The 24430-nt window shown below is 49.3% G+C and overlaps 1 protein-coding gene across 14 annotated transcripts in view; it reads right to left on the reverse strand.

Annotated features, from left to right (window-relative positions):
* Positions 1-1445: 1445 nt before the first annotated feature.
* MAPT (microtubule associated protein tau) overlaps positions 1446-24430 on the reverse strand; it is a 90987-nt gene continuing 68002 nt past the window's right edge. For 9 of the 14 annotated variants that reach the window (XM_054014191.1, XM_054014188.1, XM_054014186.1 and 6 more), the window contains 5 exons: positions 23449-23714; positions 18383-18475; positions 14236-14317; positions 13686-13798; positions 1446-7877 (listed from right to left, as the gene is read on the reverse strand). In XM_054014191.1, the coding sequence (XP_053870166.1) occupies positions 7662-7877; positions 13686-13798; positions 14236-14317; positions 18383-18475; positions 23449-23714 (770 nt within the window). In that variant the 3' untranslated portion in view covers positions 1446-7661. Of the gene's footprint in view, positions 7878-9025; positions 9162-13685; positions 13799-14235; positions 14318-18382; positions 18476-23448; positions 23715-24430 lie in introns of all 14 variants that reach the window. The other 5 variants (XM_054014193.1, XM_054014183.1, XM_054014192.1 and 2 more) reach the window with 3 other exon arrangements.

Here is a 24430-nt window from a genome sequence, read left to right on the forward strand (position 1 = left end):
CAGCTGCAGAAAGCAATGGCCTATTATGGTCACATTGCTGTTACAATGTTCTCTCCAACCATGTCCACAAGTTGTTTGAGCCCTATGGGTTCCTGTTTCTCTCCCCAGTAAAACCTCCTTGGCCGCTTTGTTCTGCCCCATGCTCTCCAGCAGATGTGTTCAAGCTAAGCCTTACCTGACTGAGGCATGTGTGGAATGATCTGTCCTTCCCCGTGCCTAGTCCTGTTTTTAAATAAACATCTCAACCTAGGCGTTTGAGGCCAAACCTTGACGGCTGGAGAGGGCATGACCACTGCTATGCCTGAGTGATTTAGAGCCTAAAGTCCAATGTAGCCAGACTCTTTCAAAAGAGAACTCTACGCTGCTGATGGTGCTTCTGGGGCAGGAGGAGGATGGGTTTTATTTTAACCAGCCCTGCATAGTCACTCACCCCACTGATCCTTTGCTAATTCTTGGGGGGTGCCTACGGCAAGAGCCAGTGATGGGGGGGATGGTTGCTGGGCACCTCCACTCAGCCAAGAGCATTCCCTCACCTTGGGAAGGGGGGGCTGAGGTTAGAGGGCACCTTGATCCCCCCAGTCAGCACTGCTGCCGTGTGGGGTTGGGGTGGTTCCCCAGGCCCTAGTTCATGTATGCCCCCATCTTGTAACAAGACGCCCTCGGGATGCCATCTATAGCTCTGGAGTCTAAATCAGCAAGTTTCTACACTAAGCACTTGCCAAAAGTTGACACAACTAAATGACACTCTCAGGTCCAAACTGACCTCTGGGAGGGGAAGAATTCCAGCTGGCTGCTTGCCCAAAATCCAACCCCAGGTTTCCCTCTGAGGAAGGCTTAAAACAAAAATTCCCAACCGCTTGTGGGCAGTCCCGTGGCACAGGAAAACATTCCTTCAAAACCCCAAAGCTGTGACTAGCACTGCCCACAGCAGCCTAGCTAAGGGAAGGTGGCTGTGAGACCAAGACTCCAAATCCCATGAGACCTCAAGCCTGGGGTGGCTGGAAATCTCACAGGACCTTTTTGCTCTCCCATCATAAAACCCTTGCTGGGCGCCGAGCCCTGAAAGGTTAACTGAAGCCTTGCTCCTAAGAGCCAGAACATGCCCCTTTGTCATTGGCAAGTGCTTGGTTCTCACCTAGGCAGCACTGTATTAACATGGCCTACCCTCTCTAAAGCTTCTCTTCGGGTAGGTGCATGTGAACCATACTTCAAGTACTTGCTGCTGTGCCCGTTGTATGGGGTGACGGAAGATCTGGCACAGTCTGGAAAAAAGTTTAGGCTTTTGCATGACCCTGTTCAGAGGGAACGTTTGACTCCACTGCAGCTCTGCCCAAAGTGTATGTACAGTAGTAACTGTCCAGAGTTCCAGCAGTGTTTCCACAGGGGGTGACCAGACCCAGCCTTTCCATCCCCTCCCACACACGCAGAACCACCAAGGCAGCATGTTATTGTAGTAATGACTTTATTTCCAAATTCACTTTTACAGCAACAATCCGTGTAAACCAGTTGTTAAAACACACACTACACTATGGACAGTCACAAACGGGAAGCTAAAGCTAGGATGATCATACAGAGATTAAGCCCTCCTACCCCCTCCCCCCAAAATTAAAAAGGGAATCACAGGATTGCAAATACCAGAATTGTCGTTTTGCCACTTCAAATTCCTGGAAGGAGCATTTTTTGGAGTTCAGAAATATGGTTCTATAGTGCCAGTTTTAACCCTTTTCAGACCAAAGGAACAGTACAGCAATGGACCGTCCCTTAGCAGTAAATCTCAGGCCCTGGCTTAAGGCCCAGGTAGGTGACATCTATAAAATGACCGTGTTCTATGGGCTGGGAGTTCAGGCTTGGGCTCTTGGGGAATGGAGGGTTAGGGTGGGAACTGGGACTAGCTGAGTGTCTGGGTACTGCAAAGGAAGGCTGGGACCCAGCTGGCGAGGGTAAAGACAGCTGACAGCAGAGTGGGGGGCTGGAAAGGGCAGGGAGAGAAGCTCTAGACAGCAATGACTGCAGGATTCTGACAGAAGCAAGTTGAAACATCTGGGAAGGGGGTTGAGTCTGCAGATTTCTGTAAGCTCCCAACAAATGACATTCAGGCCGCGTTCATAAAAACTAAAACCCCCCATTCCTAAACTCCAGCTATTTACATTCTAAAATAACTGGGTGCTGACTGTGCCAAAAGTCATCACCTCTGCCTGGGCCAGGGGACTGCAGCAAGCCAAAGTCATTTTGGCCACACTGTACTCTGTGAAATTTGGCTAAGGAGAGTTTGAGATTCACGGCACTGCAGGTGCCCAGTCTTCAGTAGAAGCAGAAAAGGGTTAAAATGGTTCTCCCAGTTGCTCATTTACATAGGACAGAAATCTCCTAGGGTTCCTATCATCCCACAATGATACAAAGATAAGACCCTTTAAAGTCTGTGATTACAATCATAGAGTCCAGTTAAGTGGAACTATTGACAGTGAATGCAGGCTGTCACGTGACCCTTGCCATCCTCAGCAAGCATTAGGGCCGCGTCTCCACCGCGTGACCAGGGCGACCGCTGTGGAAATAAGTGCGAGCCAATCGGCTGACTTGCTTGCCCTCGACTCCCCACCCAGCATCTCCCTTTCAAAGCTGGGCCAGTGCTACAGGCAACCTCCCCCTGCCGCCTCTTGGTTCCTGAAGGACTGATCGGAATGAGCACCGGCGAGCTGCACCCGAGAGAAACCAGACCAGTGCTCAGGGGCTAGAAACTCCAGGCTCAGATTTGTGCCACCCACCAAACCAGCTGAACTGAATCACAGCTTAACAATCAACCACTGAAATTCAGCTCCGTTTGAAAGTAAATGGAAAAAGGAGAACAGGGTCGTGACCTCCTTTGCCCAGCAGCCAGCGGGAATGCAGTTAACCCCCCGCCCCCCCTCGGAGCTGCCTTAAGATTAGCTCATACACCAGAACCAAGACTCCTGTCGCCGTTGTTTCGGTACAAGAGCAGCAGGCTGCTCCAGTCGGGCTGGGCCCAATCCTGCTGTTACCGCGGGTTGGCTTGATGCTGGTAGAGGGCAGGCTAAGGAGGAGGAGGTTTTAGATGCTAACTCAGGGCAGTTTCTGCTCATCATACAGGCGGTAAGGTTGCAACAAGCACGGCTACTGGCATACACTCTAGCCAGCACTAGCCCTGTGCCTCTCAAACAGAGCGCCCGATTGCAACAGCCCAGATCGAAGGGGCAGTTGCCGGCACCTTGCAGTTCACACTGGGCTACTCCCACTGGCAAAGGGCTGTTGGATGCAGGTCTACCCAGTAAAATAGCAGGCACCCGACCAGGGCCGGGCTGGTGATCCTGCCCCCGAGCACGGGGGTGGCCCTACACAAGCACCTTGCTGGGTACACAGGGGGAACCGGGCCAGTGCATCCCCAGCTCCCTAATACTGACTTTTTAATGACCTCCCCTCCTCGCAATTAGCTTCACCTATTGCACAGGTAGCCCCGCCCTTGAGGCAGGCAATGGGGGAAGGAAAGGCAGTTCTGGAGCACTTCTCAGAGCAGGTGCAGCAGTATCTAGGGGAAGGGCTGGCAAGCGGCAGCCAAGGCCAGTGACCTCATGCTTGTTCTGACTAGGTTGCCCTAGCAACAAAAGCAGCAAGAGACATATTGTCTTGTTTTAACCTTCATTTGCACTCAGGGTTGTGTAAACAAAGGGCTAGAATGGTGCAAACCCAAAGCATTGAACGCTTGAGTTCAGGGCGGCAGCGCCCAGCTCTTTGAAGGGCAGTTTTCCTTTAAGGACCGAGCTTCTGGGCCAGGCGCTGTGGCCACGGGAGAAGAGGAGCGGGTGCAAAGGTGGCGGCAGGGCCACTAGCAGCTCACCTACTTTTCCCTAATTGACACTTGAGAGCCCCAAGACGTCACCCAACTTCCTGGCATTTTCTTTTCCAATTACAATTCCTAATTCAGCCTCTCGCAAGGGAAGACGCCCCCCTGGTATCAAAGAGGCAGTTCGAGTTCCTGACACTCTAATCCAGAGCTAGAATTCAGGCAGCACCAGCCTGCCGGGGTGTGATTGTGGCCCTCTGACGCACAGCCCCCAAGCCAGGTGCATGGACATGACATCCCAGACCCTCCCACCCCGCCCCCCATGTCTAGAGTGGCTCTCTTGGGGAGGTCAGAGGCGAGGGCATGAGTGGTCGGGTAAGCTAGCACAGACCTCAGAGAAGCTGGGCCTGTCTTCTGCACAGGGTGTTAACGGTGGAGCCGCAGGACGTGACTAACACACCACTTCCAAACATTAAAGCTTCTTACGCCCCTGGCGAGTCAGCCATGTGACCATGGGGGCTGTGATCAAAGACCATTAGTCAATGGCACAGAAGTGAGCCTTGTTCCCAGTCTCACGGCAGACACTGCACAGGGTGGGACCGAGCAGCTGGAGTTTCAGAACAAGGAACAGAGCTGCCCTCTGGTTCTCCCACCAGCGGGTCCATGGGTAACGGAGGAAATGGTGCTCCTGTGAAATCAAAGCCTTTACTGGTTTGACCCCCCAGGCTCCCCAAATTCTAATCCCAGCTCAATGATTCAGTGACGCTTTGGGCCAATCGCTCCTCCCAGCCTGCCTCCCTTTCCCCATCTGCAAAGGAGGGTAGTACAGGCGTGTCAGGGACTGCAAGTGCTTCCGTGATTCGAAAATCCACTGACCAGCCTGCTGGAGATCACCGGGAGGCGTTCAGGGGGTGGAACAAGAGGAGATCCGCTCTGCCTCTTTTTCAAAGTTTAACGTCCATTAAAATGCTGCTGGGATCTATAGCACCCATGGCTTCAAATGTGATCCAGAGAAAAGTGACCAGCAGGCCTGCAGAACTCCTATTGCCACTACCGGCCCCCTCGGGTGCTAACAGCAGCACTTGGCCTTGGGAAAGGGTTTCCTGGGCAGTGGCTATGGAATAACCTATAGGAAGCCGGGGCAGACTCATCACCTGGGGCATCTAATGAAGATTGGAAAAAGCCTCAGAGGACACCTCGTACGGCCCAGTCCTGCACAGGAAGAAGGGTTGGGCTCAGTGACCACCTCCACTTATCTAGCAGGACAGTTTCACCAGCGCAGCAGTGCAATGAACTTCCAGTCTTCTCTCTCGTCTGCAGGCCAAATTCCCAGAAAACACACACAGCTCACGGGGTCAGACCCCTCCAGCTTCTGGAAACACATTTCCCATCATACCGGGTCAATGCTGACCCAGTTCAGTTCTACTGCATTTGTCTCTGGCCTTAGCCAGATTTGCTCTCACCCTTTGCTGATTAAACAGACAACAGCGAGAGTCGCTTTGGCTGAATTCTAGCACAGTACTGAGCACTGGGGGCAGTTCAAAACCTACCTACTGAATTTTACAACACATGCTTTTTATAGAACAATCATCACCCTGGTGATTTCCAAGCATATACAGACAAATCCCACTATACAACACAAGGGTATGCCAAAGAAAAAATCCTAGACTCATCTACTCATCAGCTCCAGCATAAAATGCACCACTCCGACAAAACTAGGGCAGCGGGGATACACTTCAAGACCATCCCTTTGCTAGTCCCTAGTGTCATCATTACCACCGCATGGAGCCAGCGTTTGGAGCTTAAAAGATGCAGGGGCCACCTGGGGCTATAAGGGGGAGGGAGGGATTTATGGGCAGGCAGTTGGGTTTGAGAAGAGGGAAGCCCAATTTCTATCTTCAGACACATCTTATCTCCTGGACGTAAAGATTTTCTTCCAAAATCGCTAGGTGAAATAGTGATGCTATTTCCATCTGTCCCTGGCTCTGTCACCCTCTATCCACTGCTCCGACCAAAGAAACGTGCCTTCAGTCTAGGCATTGTTACGCTAACAAGATGGAGAATTCAAATCCCGCAGCTCTTAGCTGTCCCACACATGTCTAACTCAAGCGTCTCCCTTTTCTACTGGAAGATAGCACAGAACCCAGAAGTCCTCTATTCATTCAGCTCAGATCAGGGCAAGAGCACTTTCCCTTTGCAGCTTCTCAGAAACTGACACACAAGTTGAGAAATCTGTGTGGCCAGCCTCAGAGTATTCAAGCCCACATCAACCAGTCAGACACAGACAGGCATGGCCTTAACCTCAGACCATGTGCGGAACAGAAAGGCTACAGGTACTGAGGGAGGGAAACAAATTCCAGCCATCCCCCCCATCCTCACACTAGTCCTTAGGCATTCAGATGGGTCAGCACTCTGCTGTTTCTTACAACAGGTCGCCCAACCCACTCACCCAGTGTTTAGTTGCCTTGCCGAGGGACCGCGCTCCAGGGTTGCCTGCACTCCAGACCACACAGTGCACACGCTGGCAGGCGTGGGAGTGGGATAGGAGGAAGAGGGCAGTGAACTGGATACAGGCCCAAGGCCATCAAATTAAGTAGGGTAAGAGGCCTCAGCCCAGGAGAAGAGCAGTGGTGGGAGCAGGCCTTGCCCCTAGAAGCCCGGGTTAAAGGCTGAAATCCTTTTGTAAGAGAAACAGCCTGGGAGAAAAAAGTCGCCAGTTGTTGTCATTAATACGAGTTAAAAGAAGGAGCCCTGAAACCACGTTAGTCAAACCAGAGAGCAGGCGAGATCCTTGCCTAGACAAAGGAACCAGCTCTGGGAACAGCGAGTTTGCCATGGCTACTAGTACTACCCCCTTCGGGACGGGCCATTCGCTCCGAGTGGAGGGAAGCTGTGGGCTCCCAGGACTTGAAAGTCAGTTTTGCTGGGTATAAGGAATAAGGCTGGTGCCCTTTAATTAGAGAAGAGGCAGTCGGATCCTGGGCCCCAGCCTGTGACCTGGAATCCAGGTAGCTACGGGGCCAAATTCCAGGGGAGAAAAGAGGTGTTTCTGCCACATCCCGCCCCAAGAAGTCTCTGGGGAAGGTGGGTGGCCTCCCATACTGTCTCTGGGTTTCTACATAGTATTAACTAGTCCGAGACTTTCATCAGAGACACAAGCAGGCCAGGTAACAGCTTTACTGGACCCGCTTCTGGCGGTGGGAGAGAGACGTTTTCCAGCTATATGGAGCTCTTCCTCGGGTGCTCGCAGTTACTCAGCTGGGACACCAAGTACTTTCCCAGAGCAGAGGGAAGAGCTGTGCGTAGCTCGAAAGCTCGTCTCTCTCACCAACCAACGCTGGTCCAATAAACGCTATTACCTCACCCATCCTGGTGTCTCATATCCTGGGAACAACACTGCATACGGGAGATTTCCAAGGTGAGTGCAGTGCCCCGTGCTCCCCAGCAGGGGGTGGGCGGGTGGGTGCTGGAAAGCAACCGGGGATGTTGTTAGAGGTGGGGAGATGCCGGTATCTTTGGCGGGCTGGGGATTAGTCTGACTGAGATGGGAACAGGCTTGTATCTTGAAGTTAAATTTAAGCAGCACCAACCTCTCCAGAAACCAAACTCCCTTTTGGGGTGGGGGGTGGGGTGATCAGGTTCCTTTCCACTGGGCTAAGATCGCCTGGGGAAGATGAGGGTTTATATCTAATGCTGTTACTGATTTTGAAGTCCTGGAGCCAGAGCTGAATGGACAGTAAAAGTAGGTTAAATCGTTACCCATTTGGGGGGCAGGGGGAGGGGGGGAGTAGTTGTAAAAGGAACAGAGGAAGAAGGCCAGATTGATTTTTCTTTTCTTCTCTTCTCTCCGCCCACGGCCAGGCAATCACAAGCCCTGCTTGGCCAGGGAAGCAGACACTTCGTCAGCTAGCGTGGCCAGCTGGGGGGAGTCCACCATGTTGATACTGCCGGTGGAGGAGACGTTGCTAAGGCGACGGGGGGAGGCATCTCCGGAGACGGTGGGGGACTTGTAGATGATTTCGGCTCCGTGGTCAGTCTTGGCTTTGGCATTCTCGCGGAAGGTCAGCTTGTGAGACTCGATCTGCACAAAGAAAAGGCGCAGGGTGAGCCCCGACATGAGGGGGGGCGGGGGGGAGTGTCAATCAAGCCCACGTGAGAGGCTTTGGTGAACGGTGAGTTAATGCTCTGTCCCCACCGGCCATCCCCAGGGGTGTGGCGAGGAGGAAGCGGGTGAAAGGAGGACGAGCACAGCACCTTCTGTTCCATGTTCAGCCCCATGACAGGGAGTGGGGGTGAAGCCTGAAGGAACCATTTGCCAATAACGGCCCAATGCCCTCAGGCAGATGGACCGCTAGCGGCAAAGGGAGGTGCCTGCAGGAAAACCAGGGCAGAACCTGGCCTCACTTCAGGGGAGCAGTGACTTTCTCACACCCCGGCCTAGCAGGGCAAAAAGGGGAGTCCCCTTGGCCGAACGCCGAGGAGGGGGCCAGAGACAACTGATCGGCAGTACAGGGACTAATGCTTTTGGCTTTTCATCTCTGCAGACCTGCTCTTATTCACTGCGTTCAGGTGACAGCAAAGTGAGCTCGGGGGTGGGGAGGGGGCAGCCTGACCCCAAGTACCCCTTTGGGAGGCTTTGTCTTGGGGCTAGCAGCAGGGGCCGCTGCAAGTTAAGGTGAATAGGCAAAACTCAAAGGGGGAGAAAGGACCAGAACAGGGGGTCGGGACCCCTCAGGTTATAACATGGGGGGGTCGCGAGCTGTCAGCCTCCACCCCAAACCGCGCTTTGCCTCCAGCATTTATAATGGTGTTAAATATATAAAAAAGTGTTTTTAATTTATAAGGGGGGTCGCACTCAGAGGCTTGCTGCGTGAAAGGGGTCACCAGTACCAAAGTCTGAGAACCCCTGGACCAGAACATCACGGGGTGCTGCCCGCCAGCCCTACGGCACGTTGGCTGCAGTTTGGCGGGTGGATCGGGGGGGACTAGCGGGGCCCGCGACATATTGGCAGAGCTGTGCAGGGGACGCTGTAAAAAGAACCTGCCCCCACCCAGTGTTCAGTGACTTTCGCTGGCTACATTACATGACTGTCACCCTCACTCACACACAATCCGGCTGAGCATTTACAGACAGGTTCCGGCACCGTGCCCCAGGCTAGCGTTAGCCAACCCCCCCCTCTCTTGTGGACGCACATGCTCTATGGTGGAAGCTGACGAGTGGCTACTTACTGGCATCGCCATCTGGCTGCAAGTCTGGGAGCGGGCTCTCCTCGGGGATGGCGGGCTCAGTGAGCAATGCCTGAGGCCCTGCGCTTTGGGACACACCATTTTGTGCACCGCGCTCATCGTCCTTGCCCTTCTCTCTCTACAGGTGGAGAAATCAGTGGGGCGCAAAAGGGCGTCAGCAACAAAATGAACTGAATTAAAACCGACAGCAAAGAAATGGGAAGGGAGGAACAGGTCTGCAAAACGCATCGAAGGAGAGAGGGAAAATTCACGGAGCCCATAGAGAGAGAAAGAACGACAGGGCCAGGAGGTGTGGAGCTAGGCGGGAAAAGGAAAATCCCATTTGCTATGAGAAAGGAGATGCCCAGAGAGACTATCCAAAGCAGATTCATAGGGAGACATGCAATCGGAGCCACAGGTGTAACAGCAGCACCAATGCCTGGTCTGCACGGCAAAGTTTTACCGCACCTGAACACAGCTGTCAAGAATCAGCATCCTGAACCATCCTGTGGTCCTACAACATCCCGCAGTCTCTAAGGGGATGTCTACTCTGCAACCAGAGAAGTGATTGCTCACATACCAGGCTAGCTGGATTCTAGCTAGCCCAGCTAAAGGGAACAGTGAAGATGTGACACATGGGCCCACAAGGTGAGGACGTACTCAGGAGTCGAGCTAGCATTTGGGTATTCCTACCCGTGCTGCCATCAGACCACGTACACATGCAGTGTAGACACACTCGCACTCACCAAACAAATGTAGACTATTTGGGGGAGTATTTAGGCTGTCTGGATGTCTCGCCCCGTAACTTCGGAGAGTCACTCCTGTGGGGAGGACCTCTGGGACGGAAGCAGCTTCATTTTCCAAATGTCCATTTTCCCACCTCTCGTGGCCAAGTACCACTTAAAACATAGTTGATGTTCCCATCCTCTCCTAGCCTAACAGCCACGAAGGCGAGAAACCGTCACACGAAGCAGCGGGCACCTGAATTGCTCTAGCCAAGGCTCATACTGGCAGTTGGCCAGGGCCAGGTCTAATTTCTCTAAAATGGAACCAACGGCCGGCAGCTGTCCCTTGAACGGAGATGCAGGTCCCGCTCGATCCTGGTCCAAGCAGCTCCTCCCTGGATTAAGAGGGCACATTGCATGTTGGGATTTGGCAGCCAGCAGCTCTGGGTTAAAGGGTGAGAATGGCCACTGGACACCAGAGGGACTCTGTAGGCTACGCCGAGCCTGTACAGTGCATGTTACCCCCTTTGGTCTTTTGGGGGTAGATCGAACACTGCAAACAAACCAACAAAATTCCTGCAGCATTGAGTCTCCGAGCTCGGCTCAACTAACTCAGGCTTGTGCTACAGGGCTAAAAATAGCAGCGGGAACCCAGCCAGGGGGAAGGGTCTCAGAGCCCGGAATCCACCCGAGTGGGAATGTCTCCATTGCTATTTGGAACCCTGCAGCGCGAGCGCAAGTCAGCTGACCCGAGCTCGGAGACTCGCTGCCGAGGTTTGTTTTTTGCACTGTAGATGTACCCAGAGCTAGATGTACGTATCCAGAAGGTGTGAATTTCAGTATCGTGATCACATGACTGACTGAGGCCTGTGGCTAAATGACAATATTGCGATACACAACCACACGGGATTAGAGAAGCCATGTAATTGTGTTGTCCATTTGCAGCTTTTGAATATCGCGTGTCCAAATAAAGCCCCGCTCCAAAGGGCAAAAGCTTCTAACTGTGGCTCAGTGACTGTGCAAGGAGATAAAAAGAAATGAAAAGATGCTCGAGCTGAACAAGGAAGAGAGCGGCACAGGACAGCTCGCTGTGTAAGGGCAGTGAGAGAAGGGGAAGGAAGCCAAGTAATTCCTCAGTCAGAGAAGCTAGTGCATTTGCTGGAAGAGGCTGACAGCTAGAAAGCTTTTCAAGACATTTACAAAATGCATCCAAAACCCAAGTGCTGGAACACAGAGCTGACTGAACAAAACCTTCCCATCTCGTCAAGTGTTTGATAAAAATGTTGAACAATCTTCCCCCTACTCCTACTGCAGAGAAATCGAATACTTTGTCCCACTGTCCCCAAAGGTGACTAATGAATCCACAAAACATCACCCCCAACCCAGCATCCTTGCCTGGGTCCTGCCCAATTCATCCACCCAGTTGTGCTGTATTCGGTGTCTCATTTCAGATGCTGGTGCCATTCACTTTGCCGTGAGAACATTTCAAGTACTATCATCCAAGTCTTCAGCCATAGGCTGTGTTTAAAAACAGGACTTGAATTTTTACCTAATAAACAAAGAGCGAATTATGAAGCATCTTCAATGTATATTTGTTTTAATGAACAATTTTTTGCAGGTCTTAAAGAAAAAAGGTATCTGTGTATACACAGATCCAGATCCTTTAAAAATGCCATTTGTTATTACTGGCTATTCATGAGGTTTGATCATGATTCAACTGACTAAATCTCACTGTTCGATATGCAGCCACATGGGAGTGTGCACACCCCAACGCATCACCCCTCGCGGGGAACCGGTAAAGGCACAGCAGGGCATTCAGCACTAAGAAAATCGACACAGACAGTCCAAGCAAGTTCTCAATTCGTGTCTAAACAACGAAAATAAAAATAAATGTATAAATAAATAAAATTATAAATAAAGATAACGTATTTGCAGTAGTCACACAATGTGCTAACAGCAAAAATATTTTTTTACACTGAACATGTTTTACAGAGTTTGTTGGCAGTGTCACACCCCGATTCGGCAGAGCACTATGCACGTGCTTAACTTTAAGCAGGAGTCGTCTCAAAACCTTTGACAGAACTAGGGCATGCTTAAAGATAAGGCTGTACATAAGCACTTTGCCTAGTCAAGAGTTTAACTGTTCAAATCACCCCACCCCAAGTGTTAAATATTTATTCTTACCAGATTTCCTTGTGTTCTTTTAATTTAGTTTTAAATTATTACACACACACACACACACACACACACACACACTTTCAGATGTCAAATACTGCGACACACACACACACACACACACACACTTTCAGATGTCAAATACTGCGACACACACACACACACACACACACTTTCAGATGTCAAATACTGCGACACACACACACACACACACACACACACTTTCAGATGTCAAATACTGCGACAGCCCTGTAGCCAAGCTGTTCAGCCCATGCTGGGAGACTGACGTTTGAGGCCACAAGAAAATATCTTCTCTCTGAAATGTCAACAAACTTGCTCTTTTCTAATTAAAGTCAAGTCTTTAATAGACTGCTTCCCTGAAATGCCAGCTTCCCCGTCCAACAGTCTGCTTCATACTTTGCAGCTGAGGCTGAAAAAACCAAGTAAGATGCAAATCCAACTATAAGCTGTAACATCTTACAATAGGGATGCCCAGGGCATATGCCCATTCAATTACACTGACATTTAGGGAACAGAAAAACTAGGAGATCAAATAAAAAGAAATCACTGGATCATATTGTTTTGTTTTGACAAACACCTGTCAGAGATGGTCTAGACTAGATAATACTTAGTCCTGTCATGAGTGCAGGGGCCTGGACTAGATGATCGCTTGAGGTCCCTTCCAGTCCTACGATTCTATATTCAAGTAATATATAATTAAATGTCTTGTTTATATTAAAATGCCTATTGGCTAAAGAACTGTGAATACAAACGCAACCCACTCCACCCCACCCTGGTAGTGAAGGCCCCAAGAGCTCAAAATGCCCCAAATACTTAGATCTGTCTTAGTCTACAAACTAGGGCTGAGCACAGAGTGTGCATGTAATGTGTAGCTTGTTATCACAGACGCTAATAATAGTATGGGGAGGCGTGGGACCTTTAAAAGCATGCGGGAGAAGAACATCTATTGAGAGGAAGTTTCAGCCACACATGTTAGGCCGAGTTGGACTGTAGCTTGCAAGTTACCACTCACAGTTGCATTAAAGCCACACACCTCTCACGGTTTCCTCCTGATCATCCCCAAAAGGAAGTGATTGGCCAACTGTCAATTTCTGCTACGCGGTGAACATCTCGCTGTGGCAAAATGAACGCCCTGGTATTTATCTGCACAGCGCGAGAGTGATCATTTGTGTCCCACTTTCCCTGCAGGGCTGCGTTTCCCTGAGCTCGGCAGGCAGCTCTGCCGACACCCGCTGTTGCCATGCTGACAGGTCACCGGCATGAAACCGAACCCGTTACTCAGAGGCACGAATGAGTCAGACGGATGGACGGATCAGGCCCCGACACATGCTTCAGCCCTGCTGAAGTCCAGCTGACTTTAAAGTTAAGCCTGTGCTTGTATCGGAGCCTGAAACTTCCAGCGGGTGACGATTTACACCTTTTGAAAAGCAACCTCCAAGCGGACCACAGCAGCACAGTTCCACTCAGACGTGACTGATTTCAGCTGCAGTGCAACCCTCTTTCCCCAAAATGTTGTTGTGGCTTCAAGAATGGGGATAATCAGGAGGAGCTGTGGCAGAGAACACATCCAGCATTCAGAGAAGAGGAAGCTTGTATGAAACAGGAATTGGATAAACCCGGTTGTAGCTGCTGTGTCCAGACACTGATCGGTGTTTGCCCCATACTCACTCCGACACATACACAGAGCGCATGCCCACCTGAGAGAGGACAGCACGAACATCCGGCACAGTACAGCTTTTTACCTTTTTATTCCCTCCTCCAGGGACATGGGTGATGTTATCTAATGACCCAATTTTCGACTGCACCTTCTCTTTGAAGTCCAGTTTCTCCGATTTCACCTCCACCTGGCCACCACCTGGAAGAGAAAGAGTGGGGCTAAGTGCTGCCAGAGAACGAAACCCAGGTTTCTGGAGTCAAGCATCTATTGTGCACTCTGTCTAACAGCAGTCACATCTGGGCGCCGAGATGTGCTGATGGATGGGGGATGAGCAGAATAATGATTGTTAAATGGTACCCACACTGGCCATTCTAAGTCTCTCTTCCTCAGCTAGGGTGACCAGAAGTCCTGATTTTACAGGGACAGTCCATACATTTGGGGCTTTGTCTTAGGGCACCTATTATTCGCACCCCATATCGATTTTTCACACTTTCTATCTGGTCCCTGTATCGTCAGCCAGCCCCACCTCTCTGCTCTTTATCGCTCACACTTTGGCATGGCACATCTAAAATCGAGGTGACAAGCTCTTCAGAGAAAGCGCTGGAAATCTCAGGCACTACAAAGTCAGACAATACCTGGTTTATGATGAATGTTGCCCAAGGAACCACATTTGGATGTCACATGGCTCAGGTCTACAGGCTTGTAAACAATTTGCACCTGTTCGTATCAAAAAGAAAAAGGGAAAGGACACCCCATTTTAGCATCACCGAGGATAAAAAAGGCACAGAATACACTGGGACCTGATTTGGATTTGAGACAAAGTGGAGTTAAACCCCCGTAAGATTAATACACTAGCAGTTACAGAAGAACTTGCCACCAGAAACTGTGAAATCATTAAAGCCCATGTGTAGCGGCCTCTCTAAAATCAACATGTTCAGCATGCACAAGGTTATCATCCGTTCTCCACAGGAGGGGGAAAGCAAAGGCAGTTTAAAGTGCTTACGTGAGAGGAAAGAAGTGGAATGTTGTTTAATTAAGTTTCATATTCAGATCATCCAAAAAAAGATAAACTAAAGAGAAATTTAAAACAAATAAATACCTTTTCTGAAGTAAAACTTAAAGTTTATGTCCACAAAAACTGAAAGAACAGAAATGATCAATGTGCATAGAATAAGTGACTGAAATATGTGTTTCTGAAAAAATGTTGTAAGGGAATTAAAGTTTTTCTTTAAAAAACACGAGTCGCAAAGCGATAATTTTTAATACATAAAACCACATTATACCATATTACTTACAATGTATTTAAATTTTTGAGCATGTCTGAATGTGTACATCTCATCATTTCACTTAAACGGTGCCATTTAAACCAACAAGTTCAAAGATTTCTCATCACATGACACTGTGCGCCTAGAATTTTTTTTTTTTTTTTTTGGACATGCGGGTAACAGCCTTTGGAAACATTTAAACTGGTTAAACAAGACAGTAGTTTTGCAATACACACAACAGGGACAGTTAAAGTAAATCTGGGTTTGTCGTTATAAGAAAGAACACACTGAACAATCTGATGACAGATCATATTCTAGAAAGGCCTGGGATACATACAAACAAACACACCAGTGACGACATGAGCAGAAAACAGAAGGGAAAAAACATCCCCATATCCCTGAGAGTTACTTTAAAAGACAAATATCTGATAATAATACCATAGTGATAACATGCCTTCCTTTATTTTGATATGGTTCTTGCATGTAGACACCAGAGCACACATTCTACATGCAAGGGAGAGTGAAATTGGAGAACGAGAATCTAGAGTTTGGCGTCACAGAGGAGGGAGCTAGGAATGGAGACAGACACTGGGAAATTGCTCTTGCAGTCCACACAAGAGGCAAGAAAAGGATGACTCAAAGAACCCGACCAGCTGCTGCTCTCTGTATCCCCAGCTCCCCCACACATTCCAGGAAGTCTTCAACACCTTTCATTTAAATTAAGGAGGCACCAATAAAAGAATACAAGCTCGAATCAAACGTATTCGAGCTCTAGGGCCTACAGCGCCTTCCATCTTCAAAGCAGTTTACAAATAATAAATAGAAATTCTCTGCCCTTCTCTCCAACCCTTTTACAGACATTAATCAACTAACCCTCACGATCCCCCTGGAGGCAGAGAAAAGCCAACCCTATTTCAGAGAGGATACAGAGGCAAAAAGCAAGCAGCCGGAGGGGATCCATGCCAGAGCCCAGATTAGATCTCAGGAGTACCTGGCTCCCAGTTCAATGCTCAGACCACCCCTCACCTAATGAATCTCTCTGGTGGAGCAGAAAAAGGAGGTCCCACTGGATTATCAGATGACACCGTAGAGTGTCTGTGCCCAATGGTTACACACACAAAAAAAAGATGAATGTTGCTATAGCAACAGCTCATTTCCCATTAACTAACTGAGTTCTTACTGGCAAGAAACATGAATTCAATTGCCCATACTAGAGTGGATCAGTGGCAAGAGCAGAGACTGCTGGCCTCTCACAAAGTACACACAGCAGCACCATGTAAACTAGGGAAAAATCAGACAGGATGGGGCCCTGTGCGGAGAAAGCCCCTCACCCCCGAGGCTAGGGTGACCAGACAGCAAGTGTGAAAAATCGGGACGGGGGGGGAGGGGGGTGTAATAGGAGCCTAGATAAGAAAAAGCTCCAAATATTGGGACTGTCCCTATAAAATCGGGACATCTGGTCACTCTACCCAAGGCCAGGTCCTTCTGCCAGCCCAGCCCCTGGGGGAGGGAAGGGAGCCACAGAGAGGAGAAAACAAAAGGAAGTCAATTGGTTTGAAAAGGTCTGAGGCTGCTGATAAGCATAAGTAGGGTCCTACAAAATTCACAGCCATGAAAAATGCAACACGGACCGTGAAATCTGGTCTCCCCCCGTGAAATCTAGTTATTTGTGTGCTTTTAACCCTGTACTATACAGATTTCACGGGAGAGACCAGCGTTTTTCAAATTGGGGGTCCTGACCCAAAAGGGAGTTGCAGGGAAGTCGCAAGGTTATTTTAGGGGGGTCATGGTATTACCACCCTTATTTCTGTGCTGTCTTTCGAGCTGGCTGGCTGGAGAGCAGCAGCTGGTGACTGGGCGCCCAGCTCTGAAGGCAGCGTAGAAGCCAGCAGCAGCGTGGAAATAAGGGTGGCAATACCCTACCATGTCACCCTGACGTCTGCGCTGCTGCCTTCAGAGCGGGGCGGCCGGAGAGTGGCGGCTGCGGACTGAGGACCCAGGTCTGCAGGCAGCAGCGCAGAAGTAAGGGTGCCAATACCATACCAGGCCAGCCTTACTTCTGCGCTGCTGCTGGCCACGGCTCTGACCTCAGAGCTGGGCTCCCGGCCAGTAGCCGCCGCTCTCCAGCTGCCCAGCTCTGAAGGCAGCGCCGCCGCCAGCAGCAGCAGAACAGTAAGGGTAGCCCCCCCACCCCCCCCAATAACCTTGTGACCTCCCCACAACTCCCTTTTGGGTCAGGACCCCTACAGTTACAACACCGTGACATTTCAGACTTAAATACCCAAATTAATGGAATTTATGATGTTTTTTAAATCCCAGGACTGTGAAATTGACCTAAATGGACCATGAATTTGGTAGATCACTAAGCATAAGACAGCTCCCATATGCTGGTCAGAAACAGCACTGTGTACACCCATCTCTAAGACTAGGCTGCTGTTGACTATTTCTGTGACAGTCTTTCCCTTGGCCCTGTCACATTCTCTCCTGGCCTTATTCCCCTGGAGCCACATTGTGCCCTCAGAGACATGGTGTAAGTCCATTAAGTTACTCCAGATTTTCAGCAGTGTAACTGGGAGCTCAATCTGGCCACGTGTGTTCAAACGGGAAGAAAGAAACCGAATTTAAATGTATAGACAATAGTGCCCAAAGCATTATCACACCGGCAGCCTGCCTCCAACTGCAGTGTGAGGACACAGCTGATCACCTACAGATTTAATGGCGAGTGAACTCACTCAACGCGCAGTTTTTGTTCCTCTTTCCTGGACCATACGAGTACAGGTAAAAGGTTTGGGCTGGGCGTGTATTTACAAACTGTATGTAACTCTGAGTGGGCCCCTACCAAGCTGCTAGTGTCACTATAAGGGTGCCCCCCCCCCCCCATTTAAGCTAACAGCTTAAATTGGAGAATATCAGCGAGTCCAGCAATACTCTGATCAGTCCTCTCAGGCCACTGCCTAAAGCATGCTGGAGACGCTGTCATTAACAAGTAGATGCATGATCTTCAAAAGGACCCTGGCACCCATGTATCATCCCCTGCCTGAGATTGAACGTAGCCCTCGGGCAGTGATTGGGTCTTTCACGTGTTTTATAGGGTGTTGCAACTGTAGATGGCACTTTACAGAACTTGGGGACCTCGGTTTGCCCGCGCTTCCTAAGCTACCATCCATAGCAACAACTGGCACATGGACAGCGTTAGTATCCACCTAATCTTCTGTCTGGTACAGTCATTCCATTCTGCAGACAATGGAAGGTAGCTAGAAACCTCTGGCTTAACAGGATATTTTCCTATGGAACACTGTTTCTTCTTGAAGGATTTTCAATTAAATCAGTTCACACGATGCATGTACAGGACTGGATAGAGTTTAATCTAACCAGGTCTTCCATGTTAATGGGTTAATTTATTGCGCATCACCAATAGCTATCCGAACGCTGAAGATAGCATTGGCGGTTTAGTGTACACAATCACGCCACTATTAAGAAGGTTTGTTTTAGTGCACGAACGTGTGAAAGTACTCACACTGCCTCCTCCTGGGCTGTGTTTGATATTATCCTTTGAGCCACACCTGGATTGAACGTTGCTAAGATCCAGCTTCTTATTCATTATCTGCACCTTCGACAGCCAGAAAAGAGCATGAGTAACACCACCACCATTCCAAGATCAACTCTGTATTAAACCACCCAAACATGGTTTGGGTTAAACAACACACAGCAACACCCGGTACAGAGAGCAGTGCCAATGGGCTGGTTCGATGCTGCTTTGTCTACGCAAGTTACTGGTTCTACAGAGGCCAGCAGAGGTGAGCAGCGCCTGGTTAGAGCTCAGATAAAAATTGCTTGTCTCCAGCATAGGTAGCCCCAGTTTACAAGCTAGAAAAACATGCAAAAAAACCAGCTGTCCAAGTTTCCTTCAGCACATTCAGAGGGAATCATGCCAAGCAGTAAGTGGGTCGGAAAGTGCTCTGGAATTCCAAGTGAGGAAAATGAAAACTCGGCTGGCTCTGCATACATTCCCCAGCTCTAATCTGGTGGGGTTAGAGGAGAGATGAGCCTGAAGCCACCCCCCAGCCGCCCTGATCCAAACACCGCCAGATTGGAGAAGCTGCGGCATAGCGGACTCGCTTTCACTCAGAGCCGAGTGACTGAGAACAGAAGGGGCAGAGACAGCCAGCTAAGAAGAGCACAAACCAGAAATATGGAAATACGGTCAAACCCCACACACGGGTTCAGAGGGATTCAAACATCTGAGCCAGAAAGAGCTATAAAGGAATGGAGACCAAAGTCTTTGCACTTTATAAGGTCTTAAATTCTAGATAAAATGGGCAGCACAGCTCCACTAAAGGATTTGCCTCTTTGCCTCTGTATTTCATATCTACAGCTATACGCTGTTTCTAAATACACACGTACACAAATTAGAAATCTCCCGGTGACTTACATACTGTTATGCTCAGAGTGCCTGGCCTGTCACTAACTGAGACCTACCTACAGACAGATTTAGTGCCAGTATAACCATTTTAATTTGGGATGTGAGTTTTTACAGCTATGGTTATACCGGTCCAGCCCCCGGTGTGGACACAGTTATACTGGGATAAAGGCACCTTATGTCACCACAGTTTATTCCCCTCCCCATAAGAAACTAGATGATCAAACTAGATGATCCAATGGTATTTTCTGGCTTTGAAATCTATGAATCTATAAGCACCTTTATACGGGTATAACTGCAGCCACACTAGAGGAGGAGTTCTGCTTTCAGTATGCCAGTACGACTTTGCGTGCAGACAAGCCCTAAGTTTACTTTATGAGAAAATTATTGTTTAGCAACATAACCATGCTAAGAGCAGAAGAAATCCCCACTTCACTAACTCCACTGCCTGGGCGAGAGTTACAAAGCCACACAAACGCAGGTGGACTGCGTTCTCTGTTCCTTGGTCACGCGGCAGATGCACACTTCAGCAAAGCTTCTGGCCTGCTGTAGCCGGTTATTGCTGTTACCAAAGCTCCTTTCTACATTTCATTTTTAAAAGGCTGATGATGGGGATGTAGAAACTGGGGGCTGAGGAAGTCTCCCATGGGAATCTTTTTTTAGCCTTCGCATGCTTAATCATTCTGCAAATCTGGAAACAGATCAGTTTGGATGGGCTTTAAAACAACAGCAGGTCATTACGTGACGCTGTAGCAGTGCACTTGCACAGACAGTCCAACAAACACGGAACATGTCTGACACAACCAATTCAATTCGATGTTGCTGTCTCTCCCTTGACATTTGTTTTTCCTTAACCTTCTGCTGTCTGCCTTTCCTCCAAGTGCACTGGGCTGTTGTTATCCATTAACATTCCATTGAAATCAAGGGCTGAAGGGAAATACCTGGAACATTTAGCAGTCAATAAACACCTTATCCACTTCTGACTCCCGGCCCTGGGCTCCATCCACTAGATTATGCTGCCTTTCAAAAGCTCAAACTTCTTCAATTTGTTCCTGACACTGTAGCTCCGTTTATCCTACTCAGGGTATCATAAAAGCCAAGTATACTTAATAGCAGTAAGACCCCAAAAGGAACACACCCATTTCCCCCACACATAGCGGAAACCATCTTGAAGTTCAGCTGTTCTTATTCTTATTGTAAAAAAGGAAACAGAAGTTCATTCGTTAGGATGATGGTGGAGGGTTAGATAACTGACTTCAAAGAGGAAATGGCTTATTAAAACAAGCATAGAGTTTAATCCATTTACTATAAATTGACTTTTCACTTTTGAAACCACTGGATTATTGCAATTTTGAAGTCCGCCAGTTCCAGTTTATTGCGTGTCCTAATGCGGACAGTTGGAATGTGGCTGTTCATGCCAGAAGCCAGCGGGAAAGGTTTGTACGGTTGGAAGAACGGGGAAACTGCTCTAGTGTGGCGCATCAGCTCTGCTCTGATTGGTTGGTATCAATGGTATCGTCAAGGAGGGCTGCAATTTTAGATGGCATGACAAACCAGCACTGACTCCAAAAGCCACTTAATACATTGTAATAAAAAAGTAGAACGTGACCATTTAATTGATAATTGCCAGCTACAGCAAAGAATGCTCCTTTTAAAAAAATACTACCTAAAATACTGCAAAAAGCCACTCAGGTGACATACCAATCTCGTATCTAAATGCTGATGTCACACATTTACCCAGTCACTCAGCAAATCTCCTATATGGTCACACAAAATGGCTCCCAACCGCTGAGAACAGTACACGAGGTACATGGTACTCCATCCTTCAGAGAAATGCAAACTCTTGCAATTGGATCTACTGTCTGTTAGACACGGAGCAAGTCTGGTTTTGGCCAGCAGTGCCCTCCAGTGTGCATTCACCCCTCGGAAGTGGGGAGAAGGGATAGCTCAGTGGTTTGAGCATTGGCCTGCTAAACCCAGGGTTGAAAGTTCAATCCTTGAGGGGGCCATTTAAGGATCTGGGGCAAAAATCTGTCTGGGGATTGGTCCTGATTTGAGCAGGGTGTTGGACTAGATGACCTCCTGAGGGCAGGGTGTTGGACTAGATGACCTCCTGAGGTCCCTTCCAACCCTGATAGTCTATGATTCTTGACTGCCCTATGTTGATGAGATGTACAGTGGTGTCTAGTCCCTCAATCATCTGCCTAGGACGGATCAGTACCCCAATCCAACAGGCTGAGAGCAATGGGAAGAAATCTAAGTACACGGGAGGGAGGTGGCCTGGAATTCGAGTGAAAACAAGACCCCTCAGAAGACGACAAACTCCTTTGCCAACTAGTTCCTAAAGACAATTCTATCTGAGGGTCAACGATTGTTTTCTGTTTTCAACAGGTTACTTAAAAGAACCATTTTTAGTTTGCCTGCCAGCCCAGACTTAATACATCCCTTCCCCCTGCACACCTACACAGCACCCATCTTTGTGGGGTTCTCCTTATAAACTGGATACAGCGAGGTCCATAAAAGGAACCATGCAGCTGGGAAGGATCATCATCTTTGTTTTAATTACTTGTATTTCCATCAACTACTTCGCTCGGACATTTACGCTAGCGCTCCCCCCCACTGCTCCCCTTCACTGTTCCATCCTCAGCTGTTTTACCGCTCCAGACACAAGTCTGAACTCTGCCCTCTGATGCACACCCAGCTCCCCCTGAGCCCTTGTTGCCAAGAAGGCCAATGGCATATTGGGCCGTGTTAGTAGGAGCATTGCTAGCAGATCGAGGGAAGTGATTATTCCCCTCTATTCGGCACTGGTGAGGCCACACCTGGAGTATTGCGTCCAGTTTTGGTCCCCCCACTACAGAAGGGATATGGACAAATTGGAGAATCCAGCAAAGGGCAACGAAAATGATTAGGAGGCTGGGGCACATGACTTACGAGGAGAGGTTGAGGGAACTGGGGTTATTTAGTCTGCAGAAGAGAAGAGTGAGGGGCCTTCAACTACCTGAAGGGGGGTTCCAAAGAGGATGGAGCTCGGCTGTTCTTGGTGGTGGCAGATGACAGAACAAGAAGCAATGGTCTCAAGTTGCAGTGGGGGAGGTCTAGGTTGGATACTAGGAAACTATTTCACTAAGAGGGTGGTGAAGCACTGGAATGGGTTCCCTAGGGAGGTGGTAGAATCTCCATCCTTAGAGGTTTTTAAGGCCCGACTTAAAGCCCTGGCTGGGATGATTTAGTTGGGGATTGGTTCTGAGCAGGGGGTTGGACTAGATGACCTCCTGAGGTCCCTTCCAACCCTGATAGTCTATGATTCTGTGGTGGAAGCGAGGTGCAAAGGTTGAAGGTGGAATTTGGCCCTGGGGCTTGGAGGCTTATGAAGAGTTTGTGTCATGCGGGAGGTTGGCATGATGGTGGAAGGGGATACTGAGAATACAGTCTGGAGAGACCCCAAGGGAACCTCTAGCTGATGTAATGCTCCTATAGTCCGAGTGTCCCTGGCAACTGCAAAACCCCATAAAAGTGAACGCACCAGAAAGCATCCACAAGCATTAAAAACAGGTATTACCCATTATTCGATAGCATCTTCGCTTCCCCTGGTCCCTAAAGGAAAGGGCAGCAGAACCTTCAGAATGAGACAAGATAGCAGGAAACTATTTCCATGCACATGACTGGAGAGAAAGTCACGTAAGACTTGATTCCGAGCTTGTGAGCCTTCCCTTCCCAGATCAGACGGTAACCTGGGTGCTCCAGGGACAAATTGCTTGATCAATATATTGAGTGAGAAAAGTGCCTAAGGGTACAGCTGCCCAGCCCGCAGCAGCGAGCCTCCCAACCCGGCTAGCAGGGCTCGCGCTAGTGCTCTAAGCTGTCTGTGCAGACAGCGCTTTGAGGCTGCGGCTTGGACTGGAGTCCAGGCTCCGCAGCCCACGCCCCCTCACTAAGCCAGGCCAGCAATTTCAGCATAACCACCCAATTCCCCTGATGAGATTCTAAGCTAGATCCTGGCTGGAATTTAGGCAAGCGACTATCCTCCACTGCTGCTGCTTCAACGTGAGAGGCCACAAGCGGCTCTTCTATTATAAATCAAGAGAGAGCCCTCCACTGTCGGCCAAAACTCCATGCAATATCCGCCCGACATCCACATGGAAAACAGATTTAGGGTTTACCTTTCCACCTCCTGGCTGGTGCTTCAGGTTTTCAGTGGAACCAATCTTGGACCTGACGTTTTTCAGATCAGGCATGGGGGCAGTAGACGTCTGCAGGCGGCTCTTGGCAGAAGCAGGGGATTTCGGTGGCGTGCGAACCACAGCCACCTTCTTGGGCTCCCTGTTCGGGGGAGTTGGCAGGGAGGGCGTGCGGGAACGGCTACCGGGGGTCCCAGGTGAGCCAGGGCTGCTGTAACCACTTCTGTCTCCAGACTTTGCAGGCTCACCTGAAATTCGCAGACACACATGTAACAGCAGGGTGGAGGCACGGGTTGCTTTGCAAAGTGCTGCCAACGTTTATTGAATGGATCAACCGGCTATTCGACATGCGGCACGCCCACGGAGTCAACATTCACAAGTTGCTCCGATTGTTACTTACCAACTAGGGGATGACTAGTACTGACCATCCCCCTAGGAGGTCACAGTGTGGGGAGGATCTTGATTTACAAGGGGAGGGGCTAGCTAGAAACAAACACCAGTGAATCGAGGCGACGGAGTAACGATTCTGCAGAGGAGAATCCTGAAGCAAGGGACAGGCACAGTGCGGGGAATCAGAGGGATTGGGAAGGAAGTTACATAAAACTGCACTTTTATCTAAGGATTTCGAGGCACTTTACAAGCATTTAGTTAATAATAATACCTACCTCTTCTGTACACCTTTCCATCAGCAGATCTCAAAGCATTTTACAAAGGAGGTCAACATCACTGTGCCCATTTTACAGATGTAAAATGGGGAAACTGAGGCATAGAGCAGGGGAGCAGCTTGTCCATGGTCACCCTGCCCACGGCCACCCAGCATGAACGACAGAGGCAGGAATTATAGAATGGTTGTTTGGAGCTTTACATCCGAGCTGACCCACACTCAAAACCCAACCAGCGTTCTCAGGCAATATCCACCATGGTTCTTACCGACATCTATATGGAATGAAACCCAGATAACCTC

The sequence above is a fragment of the Malaclemys terrapin genome, chromosome 25, assembly GCF_027887155.1.
Source record: "Malaclemys terrapin pileata isolate rMalTer1 chromosome 25, rMalTer1.hap1, whole genome shotgun sequence".
In the NCBI taxonomy this organism is placed as follows: domain Eukaryota; kingdom Metazoa; phylum Chordata; order Testudines; family Emydidae; genus Malaclemys; species Malaclemys terrapin.